Consider the following 21,128-nt stretch of genomic DNA (forward strand, 5'->3'; position numbering starts at 1 on the left):
CTACCGTTCCTCGTCACTTTCTTTGTACATTGACCCTCAGTAGAGAGATGCAGTTGTTTTTATACACATAACAGATTTCCTTCCATCACCCCACTCCTTATTTTTCCCCGGCCCCCACCCAGTCCCCAAACCACTTCACCCCCTCCTTCTTCACCTCCCCATCCTCCCCAACCAGCGCCTCTCCCCTCGCAAACTTCCCCACCGCCTCGAGATACTCCCTTGTCAACTCTTCCACGCTCTTCTCCTTGACCTCCGGCTTCTCAGCCGGCTCAGCCATAACCAGAGCCTCATCGATGGCCTCCACCAAATCAGCCCCCTCCCCAATCTCCCCCATGACCTCCTCCGCTGCCAGGAACCTTTCATCCTCCTGTTCAGCTACCCCCTCTTCCACAACCCCCTCCTTGGCAGCCTCAACAGGCACCGCATCCAACGCAACCTCACTCCTCACCCCCCTCCTAAACCCCCCGCTAACATGCGTATACCTCATCCTAAAACCCCCCCACTCACTCATGATCATCCGATGGATCTCCAGTCCCGCAAACATGTAATCCATCTCTACCTCCCCTTCTTCCCCTTCCTCCCCTTCCTTCCCAGCAAACAATCTCCTCGGCAACCTCAACCCATCCAAACTCGCCGGTGTCGCCAGCTTCTCCTCCCACGGCTTAAGCGTGCTGTCCCTGAGGAACTCAAACATCGGCTCGGCGTGCTCCTTGATCCCTGTCCCCGGGAGATCATAGTACTTTGTCTGATGAAGCCTCACGTCAGAGGGTGATTCGGGGAGGGGGAGGTCGGCGTCGTGGTCGTTGATCACCGCGCGGAGGTCCTTGAGTTCTTTGATCTCGCGGTGGTCCGACTCGATGCGGACTTCCAAGTTGGGGGCCGAAGAGATGAGGGATGGGTCGGTGTCAGGGGCGGGGATGAACCGGAGGACTGTGATCATGTGCCAGAGCCCGGGGTTTTTGAGGTTGGATTCGAGAGACAGGAAACGGACACAGGGCAGGACAGGGGCGAATGTTCGAGGGAGATCGGGGGCCGGAGGGGCGGTGGTTGAGGGGGAGACGGAGGAGAAGAGGACATGGCCGAAAACGGCGGTGGTGTCGGTTTTGGGGTGGAGGGACCAGCCGGGGGAGTAGTCGGCTTTGTTGACGGGGAGGGCTTCGGTGCGGTCTTTGAATTCGACGGGGTGAATGACGATGGAGGTGGGGATTGGGTTTTGGGTGGATGAGGTTGTTGTCGTTTGGTCGGGGGGGGGAACATCCTCATCGTTGGTTGCTCGTGTTGATTTTGGTGGGACCTTGTTCGTGGCGGCTGTCCATCTGGCCCAAGACTTGCTGCGCTCGTGCCAGGGGAGCTTGGGACCGCAGTCCACCTCGGGAACAAAGCGAGCCTTGGAGGAAGCCTCGGGGGTTTCAACCAGAGACCGAGAAGCACGAGGGTCCTCACGGTAGGCGTAGCTCAACAGACGGAGCACCTGCTCGCCGTGGTTTTCGGTGACTGCGTCTCGTCCAGGCAGCTGAATCCAGGTGACGAGGATCTTGTCGCCGGACGGGCTACGACGAATAATGCTGTTTGTCATGGTTTCGACCTGATTCAAAACCGCCGGCTCGATCGCCAGAGGCCCTGGGGTGATGAAGCTGGCGTTGAACTGAACTGTTTTCATGTGGGACAGCAGCTGGTTGAGACGGTCGAGAATCAAGTCAGCAGTGTGTTTGGGTGCGGTGATCGAAAGGTATTGCGAGCTGGGGAACATCTCGATCTGCTTTCCGTTTTTCAACAGGGTGCGCGAGATATCTCTTAACCACCTCTTGCCACCAAGGGTCAGCATGTCAAACTCGGCCTTTCGCAGCTTCACATCCAAGCAGCCTTGTCCCTCGAGAACATTGCTGCACGACAGATCCCAGCACATGCGCATCAAACGCACCACCAGCTTCTCTTTGGGAGAAGCCCCTTGGGAAACGTAACCCCAAAGCTTTCCATCCAGATCTGGCGGGGTGTTTTCAGCGGCCGCAACCCATGGGCGGATCTCCAAAATCCAGGGAGGGACTGTCGTGTTGGCATCTCCCGGATCTTTGAATTGGCGGGCCGAGTTCCACGTCTCAACATATGCGTTGAGTTGGGGAACCGTGAAACCTTGCATGAGAGTATCCTTGAGCGTGACAAATTCCTCCTCGCTCAGCACCCGCTCGTCTGCCGGTCGCAGCTCGTGAATATTGAGCAGTATTTCCTCCGAGGTGAGACTACCAGCGCCCCCTTCAAGCAGATTCTGCAACATAGCCGAAGTCTGCCCCAGCTCTAGATCTTCGCCTCCCGTGGTGAGTTTTTCCAGTCGCCTAAGGGGCTTTTTTCGAAGCACGATTGCAGTCGCTGGCTTGCCCAGCATATCCAACCCCAGGTTCTCCCTTTCAGCTTCGACAAGTTGCCCCTTGGACCTCCAGCTTCTCGAGTCTTTCAAGTCTTTGAATTGAGAAAAGGGCCAGTACATGCTCTTGTTTGCGGCATGTTCACCCGATCTTCTGGATCTGTCCCTCCGCGCGGGTGGGTGCTCGCTCCATGCGGCTGGGTTCTCTGGACTTTCGAAACCGCCATCACTTTGGTCTTCTACCAGGCCCTCACTCCAAAGCCGTTGGCCATACTCCTCGATTTCCCGCGCAATATCCTGCTGGATTTCCTGCTGGATTATCTCTCCGCTAGCCTCTGGGCTTCTCTTTTGTTCCTCCTCGGCAGCTTCCAGTTCCCATGGGGCTGGCTCGAGGATCCTCTGAATTCTTTTCCTCTTCTTGACTTCTGTCACCTCGACTTCGAAGAAATTTTCCGTCGTAATCTCGGGTTCGTCTTCAGAGTTCGGTTTCGACCCGGACGAAGAACCAGCAGCGTAGCATCGTGAATGCGATCGTTGACGCGAAAGCGGCAAAACGGTATGCCTGGACAGCGCGGGGAGCGAAGAAACAGGTCGACTTCCAAAGTATCTCGACGATCGGTTTGCGACTCTTGCGCCGGTGCCCGAAGCTGACAGAAAACCTGAACCTGCAGCGCCTGCCAACTGGAGCCGGCACCTCAAGCAAACAAAGCTGGCGCTGCCAGTCACCTGTCGCCTGAGCATTTGAGTTGGTGTTTTCCTTTCTCCTTGAACTTCAAACCCAATGAAAGAAATATCACCGCCAAGAGTCCGTTTCTGTTGCCGTATGTCGAAAAAATTCAAGATGTCGCTTTCACCAAGCCCAGTCGCAACTTCTGCGACGACGAGCACCTTGCAATTGAATATTTTAGGTGGGTCTTTCACAACGTCCCCCAACCCACTTTCCAACTTCCCGGCAGGCAAAACAAAACAAAAAAAAAAAAAAAAAAAAAAAAGACACATGGGGTCACGTAACGTAACAGCGGGCGTTTGACGCGCCAAGAATCAATTAAACTATGTTGGACGCGTTTTCCTTTCCCCCCACTATTTCATTCCATCAACCCCAGAGTCACTGTCTGACATCATCGTCGATACGAACACCCTCTTTGTTAGCCGCCATCAGCCAACCGACAGTCTCATGTATGCCAGTTCTACCGCCCTTCGATGCTGGGACGAGTATATGCTTGAGAGAATGCCTAGACTCCAGCAGAGCCGCCGCCAACGGCCGGTCGATGAGGATGAAGATGTCGACATGCATGAGCCACAAGATGATCAATACGCCTCAGATGGTGCTGCCGATGAAACGATGAATGGCCCTCCAAACGAGGAGCTCAGCCAGTTGATAAAAGGATTGGTCCGGTATGCCATCGCATGTGATTTCTCACGGACCCCCATTCGGAGAGATGCCATTAGGGAGAAAGGTTTGTGTCCTTTTTTTTTTCTTTCTTCTCTTTCTCCCCTTTTCATGATACCATATATACTAACCCCCTCCCTCCTTAGTTCTCGGTACAAATGGCCGGCAGTTCAAAACAGCATTTGCCGGAGCTCAGAAACAGCTCCGAGCAGTTTTTGGCATGGAAATGGTGGAGCTTCCAGCTAGGGATAAGAATCTCATGACCACCGAGCAGAAGCGGAAAGCCGCCAAAAGCCAGTCCCAAAAGGAAGCCACATCGAATGCCTACATTCTTACCAACATCCTGCCAGAAGAGCTTCGAACCCCCGCTCTCACCCGGCCCTCAAAGGTCGTGTCCGCCGAAGGTGAAGCAGCGTACACGGCCCTGTACACCACGATCATCTCGCTCATCACCATCTCGGGGGGCGAGCTTAGTGATACCCGCCTCAGGAGGCATCTGGCCCGGCTCAACGCCGCCGAATATATGCCCAGCATGAACCCAAACGACCCTGCTAACCCCACGGAGAAGACCGACGTTGTGCTACAGAGGATGATCAAACATGGGTATCTGGTCAGGATGGTGGATAACAGGGGCAACGGCGACGACGACTCTACTACGTGGCATGTTGGACCAAGAGGGAAGGCAGAGGTGCCCAAGGAGTCAATTGCGGGCTTTGTCAGGACCATCTACGGTGGCTCGGACCCAGAGCTGGAGTCAAAGATTCAGATCAGCTTAAAGGGCGTCAAGGAGAGGAAACCGGAGATACGTGAGCAGGAGCAGGAGCAGGGACTGGGTGATGAAGATGAGGTCCAGGAGGATGAAGAGATGCAAGAGGCCGGACCGAGTAATGGGCAGAGAAGGAGGCATGCGTAACAAGGAAGGGACGCGCATACCATGGGATCAAGGTGTTTTGGCGTCTAAAGGGGTATCATTGTAGAATTCGTCCTATGGGTATTTGCGATCGTCTGGGACTGGCCAGGAGGCCGTACTGTTATCACTTGATCACCCCCAACTTGCCCGTTCCTGTGGTGTTTACTCCGTCGTCATGTCGTGCAAATGTGCAAATGTGCAAATGCGATATTGAGAGATGCTGCCATCCCTCATTCAGCTTTGTTGTCCACCCATGATCATATCCTCTTCTCTCGCTGGTGGTGGTCCGGCGGGCTGTATCATTTTCTGGTGTTAGACAGGTCAGCACATGCTCTGCTTTTTCAGTGCAACGGGCTACTGACTCTGATCATCTCGGCGCGCACTTTGGTAACAGGCTCATTCGATGCCAGCGCAATATATGACAGGAGGGCGGGGTGGCCGACGATGCTGGAGTAGGTGTCGCGGTTGATGTTTGTCTTCCACTCCCAACTCGTCGTGTCTGGGTGCCCGGTGCCGATGTACTTGGCCTGCAGCCGCTCGAGCTCTTGTTGGGTGCGAAGCTTGTCGGCCTAGCGTGAAGCGATGTTTTGTTAGCGGCTGCCTCTTGAGGGACTTGATATTTTGGGGGTTAGAACTTGCCATATTTGCGCACTTGTTGTGGTGTTGCTGCTTTGCTGGATGGAGGGCTTCCGAGTTATGAATGTTGCGCAGCGCGCCTGCCAAGACGAGCCAAGTTCTGGAAATGCGCAGGGGCAGGTGCCACGGCAGGCTTGGCATTTCAAGCTCGGTGTGGAGCATGCTCTCTGCAGGACCCATCTCACCTCAAGGTCACTTTGAGGAAGCACTCTCACCTCCAACACACCCATTCCAAGCGCATCGTTCTGTCTCAGTCAATCCATTACACCATCAGTGTTACACGTACACATCCATCGAGAGGGATCGTCCGAACTATCGAATCATTACCACGTCTCGTCGGGATTGGGGTTCCCAACCCCCCTTCTCTACTGCACCATGACGGCCATCCTCCTCCAATGTGCCCTCGCTGCTGCACAAGACGCTCGTTTCGACTCGGAGGCTTCTGCCATACAGCAAAATCATACGGCGACTCACGGCGACGACCCTTTAATAGCCTGTTCGTCCTGCTACGGTAGCCTCTTGGACCTCTACAAGGCCAGATATTTCAACTGTCCTCCGGCAGACTTGCTGAAAGACCCGTCACTCTCATCCCAAGGCGAATGGTTCACATCCGCCCCCCCATCTTTTCTTGAAAAGCTGGCAGATCTTATCGAAAAGGCAAAGCAGTATCAGATCCATCCAGGCCTTATTGACGAACATGTAAAGAAACAAAAAGAGCGATGGTATGCCGACAGCCTGACCACGCTGAGGTTGAGATCCATGGTGCAAGATGAGGACAAGACAGCCATCGCCGAACAACTAGAAAGGGTCACCGCAGGATTGGCACCAATCGAGGAGCTCATGACTGCTGTATCCACATCGTTGAAGAAGTTGTCAGGCAGCGAAAGTCCGCCAATAGATGATTTGTCCAAAGGACTTCTTGCAGCCACAAATCACACTGAGAGGATAGAGGTGCTCAAGGAAGCCCTCTTTGCGACACCATCACAACCGACTGACGGTAGCCCCAGTGGCGAGGTGCCCGAGGTCCACGCAAAATACTACAACATGCTCACACAGGACAATGCCAGCATGGAGCAAGTCAAGGACGCAATCCTGAGTGATCACCAAAGATTGTCTAGCGCCCAGGACGAGATCAAAAAGGTCGAGGCAAGGCTGGCGGAGCTGAGGAGAGGGCAGGCTGCCTACGAGCTGGAGAAGGCCAAAAAGGCAGAAAACAAGAAACGGCTTGCCGAGCAGCAGAGGAGCGTGATACCTGACGGGCTGACGAACTTGCCACCATGCTCGGTGTGCCGGAATCCCGTTAACCCTTCGAGCTTCAGACTTTGCACCGTGTGCGCGCTTCTTTCTGGGTACGAGCTCGAGGGCGCAGAGATGACTGTCTATTGTGGCTTTGAGTGCGAACACGAAGGATATGTAAGTCTGCCTTTTCCCCCTGGCTGTCTGCTCTCGTCTTGGAAGATACTGATGCTGTTTTCTCATCAGAGAAATCATCTCAAGGCTCACAGTTGTTCCGCCGGTCCTACATGTGTTCACGCTCGTGTGGATTCATCCGGAAGGCGGCAGATGCCAAACAACAACCATGCGGCACATGACGAAGACACTAAGATGTCGGACGTTCTTGCCACTCCGGCAGACCTCCGATTCTGCAAGGAATGTGTTGTCAATCTGAAGAAGCCCACAGCGTGGTGTTCTCCGGCCTGCGTTCGTGCTCACTATGCGCAACATCATGAGAAAGTCCACGTCGGAGGAGCCGCCGACGGCGATGATCGGATGGATACCAATGGGGGGCTGGAAGGCGTTGATTTCGACAGCCAGCATTACATCATTTCTCTGGCGGACGCGGTTAAGGAATGGGAAGCCAGGAATGGGGGGGTGCGGTTGGAAGAGTAAGGCTCTCCCGGAAGATGAGAAGGAGACGGTTTGCTTGTGAAAAGATTTGCGTGGTGGGCATGGCCCTTGGGGGAAATGGGACAGAGAATAAAAATCACGTTTGTGATTACTTGTATGGATGGATTCGAATTTTTTATTCTTGTTGATTTTTTGGAGAACTTTTTTATTTTTTTATTTTTTTATTTTTTTTTTATTTTTTGAAAAGGGAAGATCGGAAGGGAATAGGGAATTGGTCGAGCTGTGGGGAAAGACCAGCAGGGTGACAAACATGCAGATCAAGAGACGGCGAAGGATGCTCAAGCCGGCACGGAGATGAGGCTGGTAAAGACACTGTGAAGCGGATAGAGAAAATAAATAGTACACACAAGAAATCTATGGGGTATGTGCTTAGCGAGAGGTTGAAGAGACGCTGGTGTTGTTGATGCGGCACACTGTTGGATGGAAATAATGGCAGTGTAAAACAAGTTAATATAGGATGGCATGCCGAAGCAACGTCTTCAACAAGCTTCGAAAGATAGTTTGGTGGGCGTTTGAAAAAAAATAAAAAAAAATAAAAAATAACAAGATTAAAAAAAAGTAAACAAATAAATAAAGTAAAAAAAAATAAAATAATCAAGAAGCCTATCCCTGGTTTAAAAAGGTGTGAGTTGATAGTTAGTAACACATGTTTTGATTGAAACCAGGACACCGGTACAAGATGAGCCTCTCGGGACATACGAGGGGTTGCAGTGAAAGGCGATGGACACATCAAGAATGGCGATCAGTGTGGACTGGTGTGCTGGTGGTTCTCAGGCTCGCAAGATATGAAATCGTCCAAGGTTGCAAGCAAAGAGTTTTTCCACACAAATGCGTCTTTCAGTTTCCATCCCTCGCTATGACTATGAAGTATGCTCGCTGCTGCTGTCGCCCGCCCCTTTCCCCGACCATCTCACCGCACTCATGCCCTCCCCTTCACCCGTCCATCCTCTCCTTTTCCGCTGACTTCTTGATTACCTAACCTACAATAAATAGTACACAAACAACCCTCTTGACAAAACACCGAGAGTGACAACAGAAAGAAAGCGATGCTAAACTCTCTGTCCCCGTCATGAAACAATACTATAACAAGAAAAAATGTCTGGCGAAGCTTGCCACCGAACAATCCATAGCACCCGAGGGTGGACGTAGAAATATAAAATAAAAAAACAACCGAGAACTGACAGGAAAATGATCCTATATACTGGGTTTGTTCACCACCGAAGTTTGAGGGTAGTACTGTACTTTTTCGTCGTCCAATAAAAGACAAATCCCTTTTTTTTTTTGGCCCCTTTGTTGACAGAAACTCGAAAGAAAAACGCAAGAATTTTGCTCTGGTTTGATGGTTTGTTGTGTTGTATAAAAGTTCACACTCATTGTTGTGAAACTTCTGGGTATCATAAACACCTCCACTTCCCCCCCCCCAAACTCTTCCTTTCTTCCTTTTTGGATTGGTTACCGCCCTGCTCATCTCGGATTACCCCCTCCTCGCGTGGGTAGTTCAAAGTCTGGATTGGAATTAAGAAGTAGATCGGCAGGGCGGGGACCGTTATTCCCAACTGGTCGCCGGGGTATCATTTGCGGCATCTCTGGTGGTGGCTGCCACCGAGGGTTGATCCCGCGCTGCGATATAGACGTGAAGTTAGACCGCTCAGATTCGGCCGGGCTGCGGGCGCCTTGGGGAATGTCCTCGTATGAATTAGCCAACTGTAGGGGCTGCAGAGGAGGTGTTCTTGGCCGGGGTGAATTACTAGCTGCGGGAGGCGCAGGCTCGGCGAAGCGAGGGTCCACATCCTCGTAGTACTCACTAGGGGCCGGTCTTAGCCCTGGGTTTGCTTGCTGCTGTTGTGGAGGTTGGAGGTTAGGGCCAGGACCGCCCCTGAGATCAACAGGTGGCCGGGTGGAAACAGCTGTAAGTGGTGACGGGGTCCTGACCGGATTCTGATTCCAGGCTTGCCTAGGTGGGACATATGCGGTGCTGGACAAAGAGGTTACTATGGCAAGGCCGTAGTAAGGGGTGGTGCATCGAGGAAGCAACTTACTCATCCTGGCTATATCTGCTGGCGTCGCTGACATACGTGTCATGTCTCGCCCTTGGTGATAACCTCGCCTGCTGCATGGCTAACATACCCGCAACATCGGAATCGCTATCCCGGATTCCATATTGTCCCACCCCACGGTTGCTACCCGTCGCATCCATCTCCACGGCCTTGGTGGGAATGCCATCGTCGATTCCTGGGAGCGGTGGTGGCGACTCTGCCCTGGGAAGGCTGTCGCGGTTGTTGGGGTTGTAAGCATTGTATCCTCCAGCCGACACATTCGAGGCCGATCTGCTGACATATCCAGGCGCGGACGGCGGACCTGGTGATGGCTGCCGGGCATCATATGGGACTGGCCCGGGCCCGTATGGACCTGCTGGTGATGGTCTTCTGTCGTAAGGCCCGGGAGTTCCCCGATAGCTTGGCGGAAGAGGCCGTCCACCGCCACCCCGTGGTGGCGGTGGACCATACCCACCCCTGACACTCGGCGGAGTGCCGTGACCACCACGGCCCTGCGGACCGCCATACCCCCCGCGCCCTCCTCCTGGTGATGGCCCATATCCATTGTAACCACCCCTGCCGGGCCCCGGGTATCCTCCGCGACCTCTGTAGCCTCCTGGAGGACCTCCGCCTCTCACTCTCGAATTCATCCGTTCGTAAGAGGGTGCCCTCATAGGATACCCGTCAGTACCAGGCGAGGGATCAGCATAACCTCGCGAACCCGGGGTGTTGGTCATGGACCTTTGTGCCGTGATGTCCGACGGATTAGGACCTGTATCGTTGACATAAGTGGTCGAGGCATCTGTCGCGTAGTTGTTGTTTGGGGATCGGTCAGTCGGGCTCATCGAGGTGAGCGGCACCCTCTCATCACTGCTTCGATCATCCTTCTTCTCGAATGAAGCAAATTCGGGGAGGGCGTCTGGTCTTCCGTTGGCACCGCTGAGCATCGGGACAGTAGGCTGCTGGGGTGCAGGGCTAGTGGACACAGGAGGAGCCTGTTGCAACTGCCGATTATAGTAGTTCTCTCCACTCATCTCTGCATTTTCTGCGATGCGCTGCTTCCTGGCCTTTCTGCTAACGATCGTCCTACGCATAGCACACGAAACCAGCCCGCTGATGGCAACCAAAACGGTAGCAGCCAGAACGATGTAGGACCCCCACGCCATGTGCGGCACGAAGAGGAGCACATCGACCAGGAAGCTCAAGAGGCAAACCAGGAAGGTGAAGATGCCAAAGATGAACAAGGCTAACAAGTATCGACCCGAGTGAGCCGGGCTATGCAAGTGGGCAACCACAGCCAAGACGAACATGATCAGTGTCAGAAGCGCGGCGACCGGGTGGATGACGAGAAGAGTGGTCAGGGTAGTTCGCGTCCCCGCGGGGATGTCAAAGCCATCGGCGCTGAGTTGTTCTGAGTCGAGATGGTTAGCAACCGCGGTATTGCCAACAACCGTACGACATGATAACACTTACGAACATCGTAGCCGATCTCTATAGGGGTGCAGCTCCCGCCATTGCAAAAACCAAAAACTCCAAAGTCAACGCCCATCCATTGACCCAGCGGAATAGCGCTGATAATCGGAGCCGACAAAGACGAGAGGAGCAGTAGACAGAATGCCGCGAAGAGAAGCACCGACAACGGTGTCGCAGGTCGCAGCATGTTGACAGCGAGCTCCAGGCGAGAGGACCGTGAAAGTGGTGCAAGGTGAGATTGCCAGCGCCGTCAAGACGCGGCAGGTCAGAGCGAGGTTCGATTCCTCAGTTGAACCACCGAGTAGTATGAGCGGCTGAAGGGAGTGTGATGCTCAAGGATCGTGGGCGCATACGGTCGGTCCGATACATGCGAAGGAATTGGTCGAGACTGTAGCGAACGTGGGTGTGCTGTGCAGTAGCAGAGTTGGCAGTTCGTTCATCGGCGGCTCATTGTTGGCGACGATTGATTTCGGCAAAGTCCAGCAAGTCGTCGCGCGCGGCGCTTGGTGGTCCGTCCAGCAGTTTTTTTTCTTCTTTTGTTGAAGAGATAGGATGGGATGGCGGCGGGGTGCTGTCGCTCTTCGATTCTCTCGAGATCCGGAGCCGATCTAGTTCGCGATTTCCCAGCAAAGGGAATACATTGACATTGGCGACGACGAGTTGCACACACAGCGCGATGCGAAGCACTGGTGGTGAGGTGACGGGGGGAGCGCAATTGGAAGCGGGAAATGGGGGGTGGGAAAATCGTTAGGGGGTCGAGCCTGGGCCACTTGCCCGCTGCAAGCATGTGGGGAACAGCGAGCACGCACACCTAGCTCTTGGCTGGGATGGCCTCGCCGTACCTGGCTTCGAGGCGCAGCTTCTGCGTAATTACCACTGAAGAATCTTCACCACATCACGGGCATTCCACGCTTGATGCGATACACATGAGATTGCGATGTACTTTGAGGTCGTCCGAGCCCTCTGCAAACTTGGAGACACCTGCTCGCCTGCATCTGATATCACTTCCCGCTCCGGAGCCCCCAGAACGAACAACCCGGGGCCCTCTTCATCAGTGTCGCCAGTGCATGGACTGGTCCAATCCGCGCGGTGGTTGACAAACACTCCACAACAGTGTCTGTGTATCTTACACGGTGCAATTGAAGCATCTCACAGCCTTCCTTGGGCGGCGGGACGTCAAACTCAGCCAGTGGCCTGCGGTATGAGCAGCCTACAGCCGCCGGAATCATGATCCGCTCTTCCTCAGGCCCCCACCTCGTCCGCCGGGTCTCCCTCTGTCGTCCCGAGAGAGGCAGAAGTAGACTCGGAGCACTGCTTCCTTGACTCCTACTTTTCTCCAAGAATCCTCACCCGCAGCGAGCCCGTCAGTCTGGCTCTGGCGAGTGGCTGGTTCATTCCATATTCTCAGGTCTACAGGTTCCCGTGGCTTTGGGTTGCGCGAACTGGATCGGGAAGGTCATTCCCGTGAGCTGCTGGATCTGGCTACAGGCACATGGCACGCTTCTGCAGGACCGCCGACGCAATAAAAACCTCGCTTTGCATGGTGGTTCGGAGCACACGGTCATGAAATGCAAGAATACCGGGAAACAACAGCACAAGCCCAGGCGTCCTTGCAGGATGGCACCATGGCGGGAGCTTTGCGGGACGACGCAATCATTGGACGAGACGCCCCAACTCACTACCTGACGCAGCTCGAGTCTCACAACCAGGCTTTTCTGGGAGCCGAACAAAGCCCGTGATGGCAACAAAAGGCCACCGCCAGCTCAGCAGGAGAGAGCAGGCGAGTCAGGATATGAGCATCGAGTTGACGTTTGGCTCAGACGGCGCCAAAATCAAAAAAAATCCAAACATGGGGGTCATGGTCAAGACGAGGCCTCGTCTGTGGCCGTAACCTCACGCAAGAGGAACGTCACGGCGACGAGCCTTTATCAGTCGCTGGTGCCGCGGCCAATTTCCGGCATTCTCTCTCCCTCCTCGCTCATTTCTCCTTGTCTCCCACACTCGTTCGCCATTCTTGCAGTCAGGGTTGCAATCCGCTACGGCTGCTGGCCCTGATTTGGCTACACAGTTTTAAACCGGGATGTTACGTCGGGATTCCGTGAACAATCCGTGAGGGCTTCTGGACCCCAAAGGACTGCTGTATCAAGCTTCACCAAGCTTCGTCAGGCAGCTATCACCAACCGCAAACACTGTCGCATTGTTTTCAGCCCCATGGTCCGCCACTTGTGAACCCGGGCTGGCACCCAAAGAGGGCAAGGGAGAAGTTGTCGCCAGCTTGTTAGGGGATACCTCCGCCCTCACTAGTTCTGGGCAGCCGTATTGGTACCGCGTTATCTTAGTTTCAGAACAAGCTTCATGGCAGGTCCACACATCCACATCTCAGATGCAGATAGCTCCACGTACGGATCCCTGACTGCTTTGATATCCCCAGATCTTCTTCTTTCAACCGGAGGTATCAAGGAACAAAAGAATTAATACTGCGAGTCAGCAAGACGCGTACAATGCCTATTAATCTACAGCCCTTTCCAATAAAAACAGAGCTTTTTACCCATTTTTTTACGCCTATGAACTATCTGTTAAAGCTCATCAATTGTTTTGTAGAACATGTTGATTATTTTGAGGCCTATCATCAAAGTTCGATTATCATCGACATCAGAAACATCCATCATCATTGAGCAGGTGCCGTAATCCTTTCTCAAGACCAAAGATTGCCAGAGATCATTGTCGGCACCTGCTAGGTAACCCCGATCGGCGTCGGAGACACTACAGATAACACGGGGCAAGTGGTCGGAGGAGGCGGCAAAAAGCGGGCCAAGCTCGATCGGCATCGGAGGGACTTGAGAGCTTGGCCTTGCTTGCTTGTCAGTCGTCATCGACAAGTCTCACGAGCAACCTCAGCCGTCTCGACACCTTGTTCAGCTCGACAGCTCTGGAAACAACACAATGAATGGCGCAGCTGGTGGCTTCAATATCTGAGAATTAAACCACAGAAAAGAAATCATCCTATTTCTCGCCAGCGCGCCCAGCGCATCATGTGGCGCCATGGCCTCGCCGGCAGCACAGCCGGCAGCCGCCTCCATCTGTCTGCCACCATCACGGGAACACGAACGGCAATAACCTCAGCTCAGCCACTGCGCTTGCCACGCCCCTGGCGAACAATCGTCACCTCACCATCACATCGCCGACCCCTCCACCCTTCATCCGGTCCCTTCGAGCCCCTCCGACCCCCCTCCCCCTCCTCGCTCGGCGCCCCCCGGGCCGCCAGATCGTACCCCCGGGCCGAAAAATACCTCCGCCGCCTCCTCGTCATCTCTGCGCTCCTCGGCGCCGGCTATCTAGTAGACTCCCAAATCTACGCCTCCGGCATAGCCCGCTCCCTCCGCACCTTTGGCACCGGCCTCCTAGTAGCAGCCGACTACAAGCTCAACTTCCGGCCTCACCCCATCCCTATAATCGGCTCTAAATCCGGCATCCCCGAGCTCCACCGCCGCAGCGCGGAGCGCATGTCCGACTTGCTACGGCACAATGGCGGGCTGTACCTCAAGATCGGGCAGGCAATCGCCATGCAGAGTGCTGTCTTGCCGCCGGAGTTCCAGAAGATGTTCGCGAGGATGTTTGATGATGCGCCGCAGGATGAGTGGGAGCTGGTGGAGAAGGTGATTAGGGATGATTTTGGGGGCAGGTCGGTAGAGGAGGTTTTTGGGGTGGATTTCACGGGGCGGGATGAGAGCAAAGGTGTTATGGAGAAGACTGCGAGGGCGAGCGCGAGTGTGGCGCAGGTTCATTGGGCGAGGTTGCCGGATGGGAGGGAGGTGGCGGTCAAAATTCAGAAGCCCGAGATTGAGAGGCAGATTGGGTGGGATCTGTGGGCTTTCAAGTGAGTTCTTTGCTGTTTTTGGATAGCGGTGGTGCTGACGGCCGGTTGGTAGGGTCGTGATGAGGGTATACACCTGGTGGTTCGACCTGCCAATGTACTCCATGGTCCCCTTTGTCAGCGAGCGACTGAAACTCGAAACCGACTTTGAAAACGAAGCCCGCAACTCGGAAGTCATGCGCGAGCTCATCAACGACGAGCCCGCTCTCAGAGGAAGAGTTTACATCCCCCGGGTATACCCCGAACTCTCCTCCAAGCGTGTCCTCACGACCGAATGGATCGAGGGCGTCCGGTTCAACGACAAGTCCGACCTCACCCGCCCCTGGCGAGGCGGTCACGGGAACTACACCCCAGGCGTCCACGGCGAGCAGCTCCCTTCTCCAGACATGCCCTCCCTCCGCGCCGCCCTCCGCCAGAACCCGGACCGGCAACGGCTCAAACCCGAGCGCAGCTCCTGGCGCGGACCCAACCTCACCGGCGGGCTAGGCGTCTCCCCCAAGGACGTAATGACCACCATCGTTGATCTATTCTCGGCCCAGATTTTCAAGTTCGGCGTCGTCCACTGCGACCCTCACCCAGGCAACATGTTTGTCCGCCGGCTCCCCAACGGAAAGCCAGAGCTGGTCCTCATCGATCACGGGTTATACGTCTACATGTCTGACCAGTTCAGGCACGACTACGCCTCCTTCTGGAAGGCCCTCATGACGTTTGACAACGCCAAGATCGTCCAGATCGCATCAGGTTGGGGGGTGAAAGGCGCGGAGATGTTTGCCTCGGCCACACTGATGCGGCCGTACGAAGGAGGCGAAAACAAGGTTCAGGAGGAGTTCCTCAAGGCTATGAAGGCCAGGTCGCCGAGCGAGAGGAATTACGAGATGCAGAGGAGGATGAAACAAGGAATAAGGGACATGCTGGCCGACGAGGAGAAGTGGCCGAAGGAGTTGATCTTTATCAGCAGAAACATGAGGATTGTGCAAGCCAACAACGCCAACATGGGGAGCCCCGTGAACAGGATCAAGATCATGGGCGTCTGGGCCAGCAGGAGTCTGTGGCAGGATAAAGGGTTGGGGTGGAGGGAGAGGGTGGGAAATGCGTGGAGGCATTTGCTTTTCAAAGGGGTTTTGTGGGCGAGCGATGCCGTCTGGTGGTTCTTTCGGGTGAAGCAGCTGCTGGGGAGGGGAGGGGGAATGGAGGACGAGGTGGAGGTGAAGATGAGGGAGCTGGCGAGGGAGATGGGGATTGAGTTGCAGCATGATGTTTTTGCGGGGTGAGAGGTTGGGGTTCTGGGGAATAAGGAACAGGAAAGGGAACACGGAACTGAAGGCTGAGAAGGCGATGCATCATATGAACAGCAGGAAGACAGATACAGGGCCAAGCATCAGGTGGGGTGGTTGGATTTGGTGTGTTATCATGAAGCTAGAAACTGATACCCCCCTTTGGCGTCTGGGAAGGAGACTTGTAGCAAGGAAGCAGGGAGGCCGCCAGGTTATTCAGTTGTGATGGGAGTCACAAAAGACAGAACTAGGTATGTATGATATACATGAGAGAGGATGTAGAGCGTGCGTCGCAACGCACCGCATCGCATCGCATAGCATCGCGTCCACACTTCCGACGGGCCTGCCTCTTTACGTGAGTTGGTCTCTTGGTTCGAGACTTTGGCCACTATTTATTTTCCCCACCTATGCAAACACTGTCTGTGTCCACGACGCTGCGAGACAGACTGGATCTATGCGGAGAGACCAGTACTGTCTGAGCCGGTCGGTTCGTCCGTCGCTGCTAGAAGGCCAGAAACGAAACACACTAGCTACAGGATAGAGCTTGCAACTTTTATTGCTGGCAGCTACTAGAGAGTTTCATGTGGCCACGGTCCTCCATTCCACTCTCTTATCTCTCGAGCACGTATACCGCTGAACAGAGTCATCAACCGTTGGACCACGGCGAACGAGATGCGTCCTTCGCACCCGCATATCTTCAACAGACCGAACACCCAAATCTAGCTTAGCGCCCAGCCCCATGACCCTCCAATGTCGAAAGAGTGGGTCGGGTTATGCTGTCTAAGTCTGAAACACACCAAATCCCGATCTCACCTCTTCTCCACAAGCCGGATCCTGCCCCGTTCAGGGCTGTCCTGGCTTTTTGGAGTTGGGCGGACCGTTTCTCTCTTCACGTGGCTTGTGGAACTCGATTCTTTCCTTCTTCCAGGCCGTGCCCTCTATCAGAATATCGACGGTTGTGTGACAGCAAAAGCATGCTGTCTGAACGGGTTGTTGCATGGGCTGATCAGCGGTGATGCGTAGACGCCCTTGGTTGTGTATCGTCGAGAAGCAAGCATCGGCCAGAGGCCTTGGATCTGAAGCCTGGTTGATGAAGAAACGGAACGCGCATGGAAGCATGCTGGGGGTGGTTCCGGACATGTGATTGGCTGCTTCGACTGGCGACCTCAGCCATTTAGACCCTGCAGTTTAAAGGAGGCGGGGTGTTACTTTGATATTTCCCAGTGTCGGCGTTCTGTTGGATTGTCACCAAAGATTGTCCAAGAGTAGCGAAAAGGCTAGGTGACATTTAGCGATCGTCTAATGTCTGTCGACGGCATGGACGAGATGATGGGGTCAGATATAGCGCGGGGTGCAGCGTCATGGCCGTCCGGTCTCTTGCCCGGATGAGACACGCAGGAAAGGGGTTCATCCAGGACCTTGGTGAGAGCAGCGAACTGATCATCTGAATACTCGGCAACGACCTTCGAATGGTCCTTTCGAACTGCCCAGGTCTGAACCAAGCGTGTTTAGGTGGCAGCAGGTTTCCAGTGTGGCCGGATCCATCTGTTTTAGCTGTCCCCCCCCTCCCCCCCTGCTCTTATTTGCAGTACCGCGGGTGCAGGTACCATCAGCCAATCTCTTCCATCTTCGGACTTTATTTTTTTTCTCTTTGCGCGCTTCTGATGAACAGGTGCCGTCCTCTTCTTCTTTCCAACGCCCCTCGGTTTCCCTAGAAGGACCGTCGCTGCATCACATTCGTCCTACGAGTCCTGGAAGGCTGTTTATCGCCCGACTTGTTGTCTTCGACCGCTTCACCCCTTTTTGTTTGCCTCCCCCGCCGTTTGTATCTGTACACTCGGCTTGTCGTTCCTTTTTTCCGCGTGAGCAAGTCTCCACTACCGACCTACCATATCCAAGCGCGTGCCGCCGAGCACCTGTGTCTCCGTGAGAGTTGTGGCCGCTGTATCGCCATCGAAGCCCCGGGTTTTGATGAGAGGGTTGGTGTAAGTCTGAGTTCATCTTATAACGTCATATCATATCAGGTGGGACTGGTCGGGTTTGAGAAACGGATGCGCCGTCAGGCTGTTTGCGACAAGTGGAGGGGGACGAGGAGCAGGGTGTTGCTGGGAAGCTGTTCCTAGCGACAACCTAACCTATCCACCATCAACGACATGAAGAGCATCGTCGCAACCAAATCGCGGGGTAACAAGTGGTGGTTCCACTGGCGCATAGATACGCGCAGCAGTTGGGAACTGTCGATTCGGAACTGTCAATTGGGAGCTGTCAATTGGGGAACCGAAGATGTGAACAAGAAAGTGTGAAATGTGTTTTGATGCTGACAGGCACCTCGCCAGAAGCTCTGCACCCTTCCCCCAGGGACATCGAGTGTTTGTTACCCACCCATCACCACACGCTCCCGAAACACTCTTGCCTCTCTCTTTTTGCGACTTCCCTCAGGACCACCACCTGACACTTTGCCTTTATAGGACAGAGTCACGGTGATCGACAACCAAGCCAAAGCTACGAGTAGCAGGAGCCCTTGACACGCCGCCAGCGAAACTGTGTTTTGCACTACCTTCGATTCTTACTGTCCTCTTTTTATCAACGCTGTCGACGCCGGTTGCGACCTGCTTCTCAAAAGGTTAGCCGCGACTCGAGACAGAGTTTGCTTGCTCGCCCCTCCCCCCTTCAAGTTCCAAGCTGATCCGTCCCCATCTACGCCAGGCGTTCCGTCAGAAGCTAATTCTGCGAGCTCGACCGTGTCCCGGTCCTCGGTAGGTCTTGTCTGCCCACACAGACCAGAACTCACAGCTCGAGAGCAGCTGTGGCTTGCAGCGTCCGGCCCGTTGTGCTGCTTCCCCCAGCAGCGGACTGGCGAGATAACATTGACTCCCGTCGTCTTTGAAGGAGGCCAATGTCCCATCCCATTCGTCGCTCTAGCCTCGGTGGAATGTTGTTGCGTCGCAGCAAGAGCGCCGACTTGAAGAAGCAGCAGAAGCTGGCCCGGGAGCAGGAGCTCCAGCGCCAGCGCGATGCTGTTTCCAAGTCCCCGCCACGCCTGCCGGTCTTGTACAATGGGGCCCCTGCGCCTCAGTTAGGTCTCGGTGGTGAGGCCCGCCCCGACTCGATCGCTATCGTTTCTGGCAGAGCCGGGTATGCTCCTGCTCCCTCGGCCGGCCCCCCCGCCGACGCCGCTGCTTTCGCTACTCCTGCCCCACGCCCTTCCGTGGAGCCAGCTCGCTCGAACTTCAGCATCCCCCCTCCTCCTATTCCCAACGGTGGCTTCGACCCTTACGCTGGCGCGGGGAGCATGGCACATCGCGGTCGTTACAGTTATGCCAGCAGCGCCATGAGTACCATCAACAGCCCCAGAAGAGTCAGGAGGAGGAAAGATCCTACTCCTTTCAAGTAAGTCTCGCTTCCGCGTAAATCCCAGCTCGTCAGAGTCCAGCAAGATTAACCCGAGCTCCCTCGTAGCATTCTCGTCATTGGTACCTCCAATTCCGGCAAGTCATCGTTTCTCGAGTTCCTCAAGGCCGCACTTGCTCTCCCAGCCAAGAAGCGCTCCAAAAGCACCATCGAGCACGAAGAGATCCCCAAGCCACCGCCGTCCGGAAACTTCATTCCCCATTACTTGGAGACCGAAATCGACAATGAGCGTATTGGTTTGACCCTGTGGGACTCGGAAGGGCTGGAGAAGAATGTGGTGGACTTGCAGCTCCGAGAGATGTCGGGCTTCCTCGAGAGCAAATTCGAGGAGACGTTTGCCGAGGAGATGAAGGTTGTGAGAGCCCCTGGTGTACAAGATACCCACATTCATGCCGTCTTCCTGGTCCTCGACCCGGCACGACTCGACCGGAATGTCGCCGCGGCCAAGGCAGCCGGCGCCAACGGTCACGTCAGCGGCGGCAAGCATTTTCCCCATGCACGCATCTTGGGCAGCCTTGACGAGGACCTCGATCTCCAGGTGCTCCGAACTCTTCAGGGCAAGACCGCTGTCATTCCAGTCATTGCCAAAGCCGACACCATCACAACCAAGCACATGAATGTGCTTAAGAGGTCGGTCTGGGACAGTCTCAAGAAAGCCAATCTCGATCCCCTGGAGGCTCTGGGCTTGGATGCCGATGACGACGAGTCAACTCCTGATTCGAGCAAGATTCTCGAGGAAGACGAGGATGAAGAAGAGCATCCATCATCGAACAGCGAGGCTGAGGGAAGCACGGACGGCCAAAACCTACCTATTCAGGGACAGAGCCTGTCTCCCAACTCCAAGAGGCTATCCAATGGCTCCGTCCGCCGAAGCAAGACAGAAGACACCCTAAAGGACGACGAAGTGCCCTTCTTCCCCATGTCGATAATCAGTCCTGACATCTACGAACCCGAAGTGGTCGGACGCCAGTTCCCATGGGGCTTTGCCGACCCATACAATGAGGAACACTGCGACTTTGTTCGTCTGAAGGAGGCTGTGTTCAGCGAGTGGCGCGGCGAACTTCGCGAGCTCAGCAGGGAACAATGGTACGAGGGCTGGAGAACTAGTAGGCTCAAACAACGAGACGGGGCGAAGCTTCGCAGATAGAGTTGACGTTGACCAGCCCTGGTTTCGGATCGACCACTCCGATTTTCCCGACGCCAGGGATGTCGATTTCTTCCCCTCTCACCGGACCCTAACCCTTTGGGTTCCGGTATGAGCACCACACGTTACAGAGTGGCTTTGCACGACATTGCGCGCTGTTACCAAAGAACTGCGCCTTTTCCTTTCCCTCATCGCCAGGTAGCATCCCTCCTGTCTTCCCGTTCCTCGGGGTTGGATCATAGGTCCCTTTTCGGCTGTTTACGACTTCCATCTCTAACGATATTTCCAACGCGCACAGAATGCAGTATGTGGACCGTCAAGTATGAGTAGCCTCCGGATATGGGGTTCGTTGTTTGGCAATCGTTTCGGTGGCATGGTTTGCGGGCTCTGGGGACAGTTGGGCTTACCAGCTAGGGACCTTACCCTATCCTGCCTTCTCTTTTCTTTTCTTTCCTCTTTGTACACAAGGACTGTTTATCTTCACATGGCCGGACACAAAATACCCATTTTTTACTCTTCTGATAAAGACCCGATAGCTCGTATGGGCAGCCAAGAGGAGGCGCAAGTCGGAAGGAAAAGGCGAAAGGAGGCTTGGTTCAATTAGCTCTGATTTCCTGTTCATTTTCACTTGCCCCCTTCCTTGTGTTACTTGTCTTCTTCTGTCTACTGAGCTCTGGAATACCACTGTTTTTCTACTCATGATCGCCCCTGTG

The 21,128-nt window shown here is 54.7% G+C and overlaps 7 protein-coding genes across 7 annotated transcripts; 4 read left to right on the plus strand and 3 right to left on the minus strand.

The window, feature by feature from the left end:
• Positions 1 to 97: 97 nt before the first annotated feature.
• On the minus strand, positions 98 to 3,100 carry QC761_120180 (uncharacterized protein; the record flags this gene model as incomplete). The annotated part of the gene is made up of 1 exon (XM_062875300.1): positions 98 to 3,100. One exon carries the CDS (start codon positions 3,098 to 3,100, stop codon positions 98 to 100), a length of 3,003 nt encoding a protein of 1,000 aa, XP_062738547.1.
• On the plus strand, positions 2,419 to 4,790 carry QC761_120190 (uncharacterized protein). The gene is made up of 2 exons (XM_062875301.1): positions 2,419 to 3,816; positions 3,896 to 4,790. Exons 1-2 carry the CDS (start codon positions 3,534 to 3,536, stop codon positions 4,660 to 4,662), a joined length of 1,050 nt encoding a protein of 349 aa, XP_062738548.1. The 5' UTR covers positions 2,419 to 3,533; the 3' UTR covers positions 4,663 to 4,790.
• Positions 4,791 to 4,893: 103 nt separating this feature from the next.
• QC761_120200 (uncharacterized protein) lies at positions 4,894 to 5,536 on the minus strand (the record flags this gene model as incomplete). Its single annotated transcript, XM_062875302.1, has 3 exons — positions 4,894 to 4,965; positions 5,022 to 5,228; positions 5,522 to 5,536. 3 exons carry the CDS (start codon positions 5,534 to 5,536, stop codon positions 4,894 to 4,896), a joined length of 294 nt encoding a protein of 97 aa, XP_062738549.1.
• Positions 5,497 to 7,688, plus strand: QC761_120210 (uncharacterized protein). Its single transcript, XM_062875303.1, has 2 exons — positions 5,497 to 6,708; positions 6,778 to 7,688. Exons 1-2 carry the CDS (start codon positions 5,671 to 5,673, stop codon positions 7,183 to 7,185), a joined length of 1,446 nt encoding a protein of 481 aa, XP_062738550.1. The 5' UTR covers positions 5,497 to 5,670; the 3' UTR covers positions 7,186 to 7,688.
• Positions 7,689 to 8,151: 463 nt separating this feature from the next.
• On the minus strand, positions 8,152 to 11,622 carry RIM9 (regulator of ime2). Its single transcript, XM_062875304.1, has 3 exons — positions 10,713 to 11,622; positions 9,243 to 10,650; positions 8,152 to 9,178 (listed from the first exon to the last, which is right to left on the minus strand). Exons 1-3 carry the CDS (start codon positions 10,897 to 10,899, stop codon positions 8,668 to 8,670), a joined length of 2,106 nt encoding a protein of 701 aa, XP_062738551.1. The 5' UTR covers positions 10,900 to 11,622; the 3' UTR covers positions 8,152 to 8,667.
• A 1,620-nt stretch (positions 11,623 to 13,242) lies between these two features.
• QC761_120230 (uncharacterized protein) lies at positions 13,243 to 16,158 on the plus strand. Its single transcript, XM_062875305.1, has 2 exons — positions 13,243 to 14,589; positions 14,642 to 16,158. The coding sequence occupies exons 1-2, from the start codon at positions 13,745 to 13,747 to the stop codon at positions 15,855 to 15,857; spliced, it is 2,061 nt and encodes a 686-aa protein (XP_062738552.1). The 5' UTR covers positions 13,243 to 13,744; the 3' UTR covers positions 15,858 to 16,158.
• Positions 16,159 to 17,432: 1,274 nt separating this feature from the next.
• QC761_120240 (uncharacterized protein) lies at positions 17,433 to 20,446 on the plus strand. Its single transcript, XM_062875306.1, has 5 exons — positions 17,433 to 17,845; positions 18,197 to 18,269; positions 18,298 to 18,483; positions 18,567 to 19,250; positions 19,320 to 20,446. The coding sequence occupies exons 4-5, from the start codon at positions 18,757 to 18,759 to the stop codon at positions 20,416 to 20,418; spliced, it is 1,593 nt and encodes a 530-aa protein (XP_062738553.1). The 5' UTR covers positions 17,433 to 17,845; positions 18,197 to 18,269; positions 18,298 to 18,483; positions 18,567 to 18,756; the 3' UTR covers positions 20,419 to 20,446.
• The last annotated feature ends 682 nt before the right edge of the window (positions 20,447 to 21,128 follow it).

The sequence above is a fragment of the Podospora bellae-mahoneyi genome, assembly GCF_035222275.1.
Source record: "Podospora bellae-mahoneyi strain CBS 112042 chromosome 1 map unlocalized CBS112042p_1, whole genome shotgun sequence".
Taxonomy (NCBI): domain Eukaryota; kingdom Fungi; phylum Ascomycota; class Sordariomycetes; order Sordariales; family Podosporaceae; genus Podospora; species Podospora bellae-mahoneyi.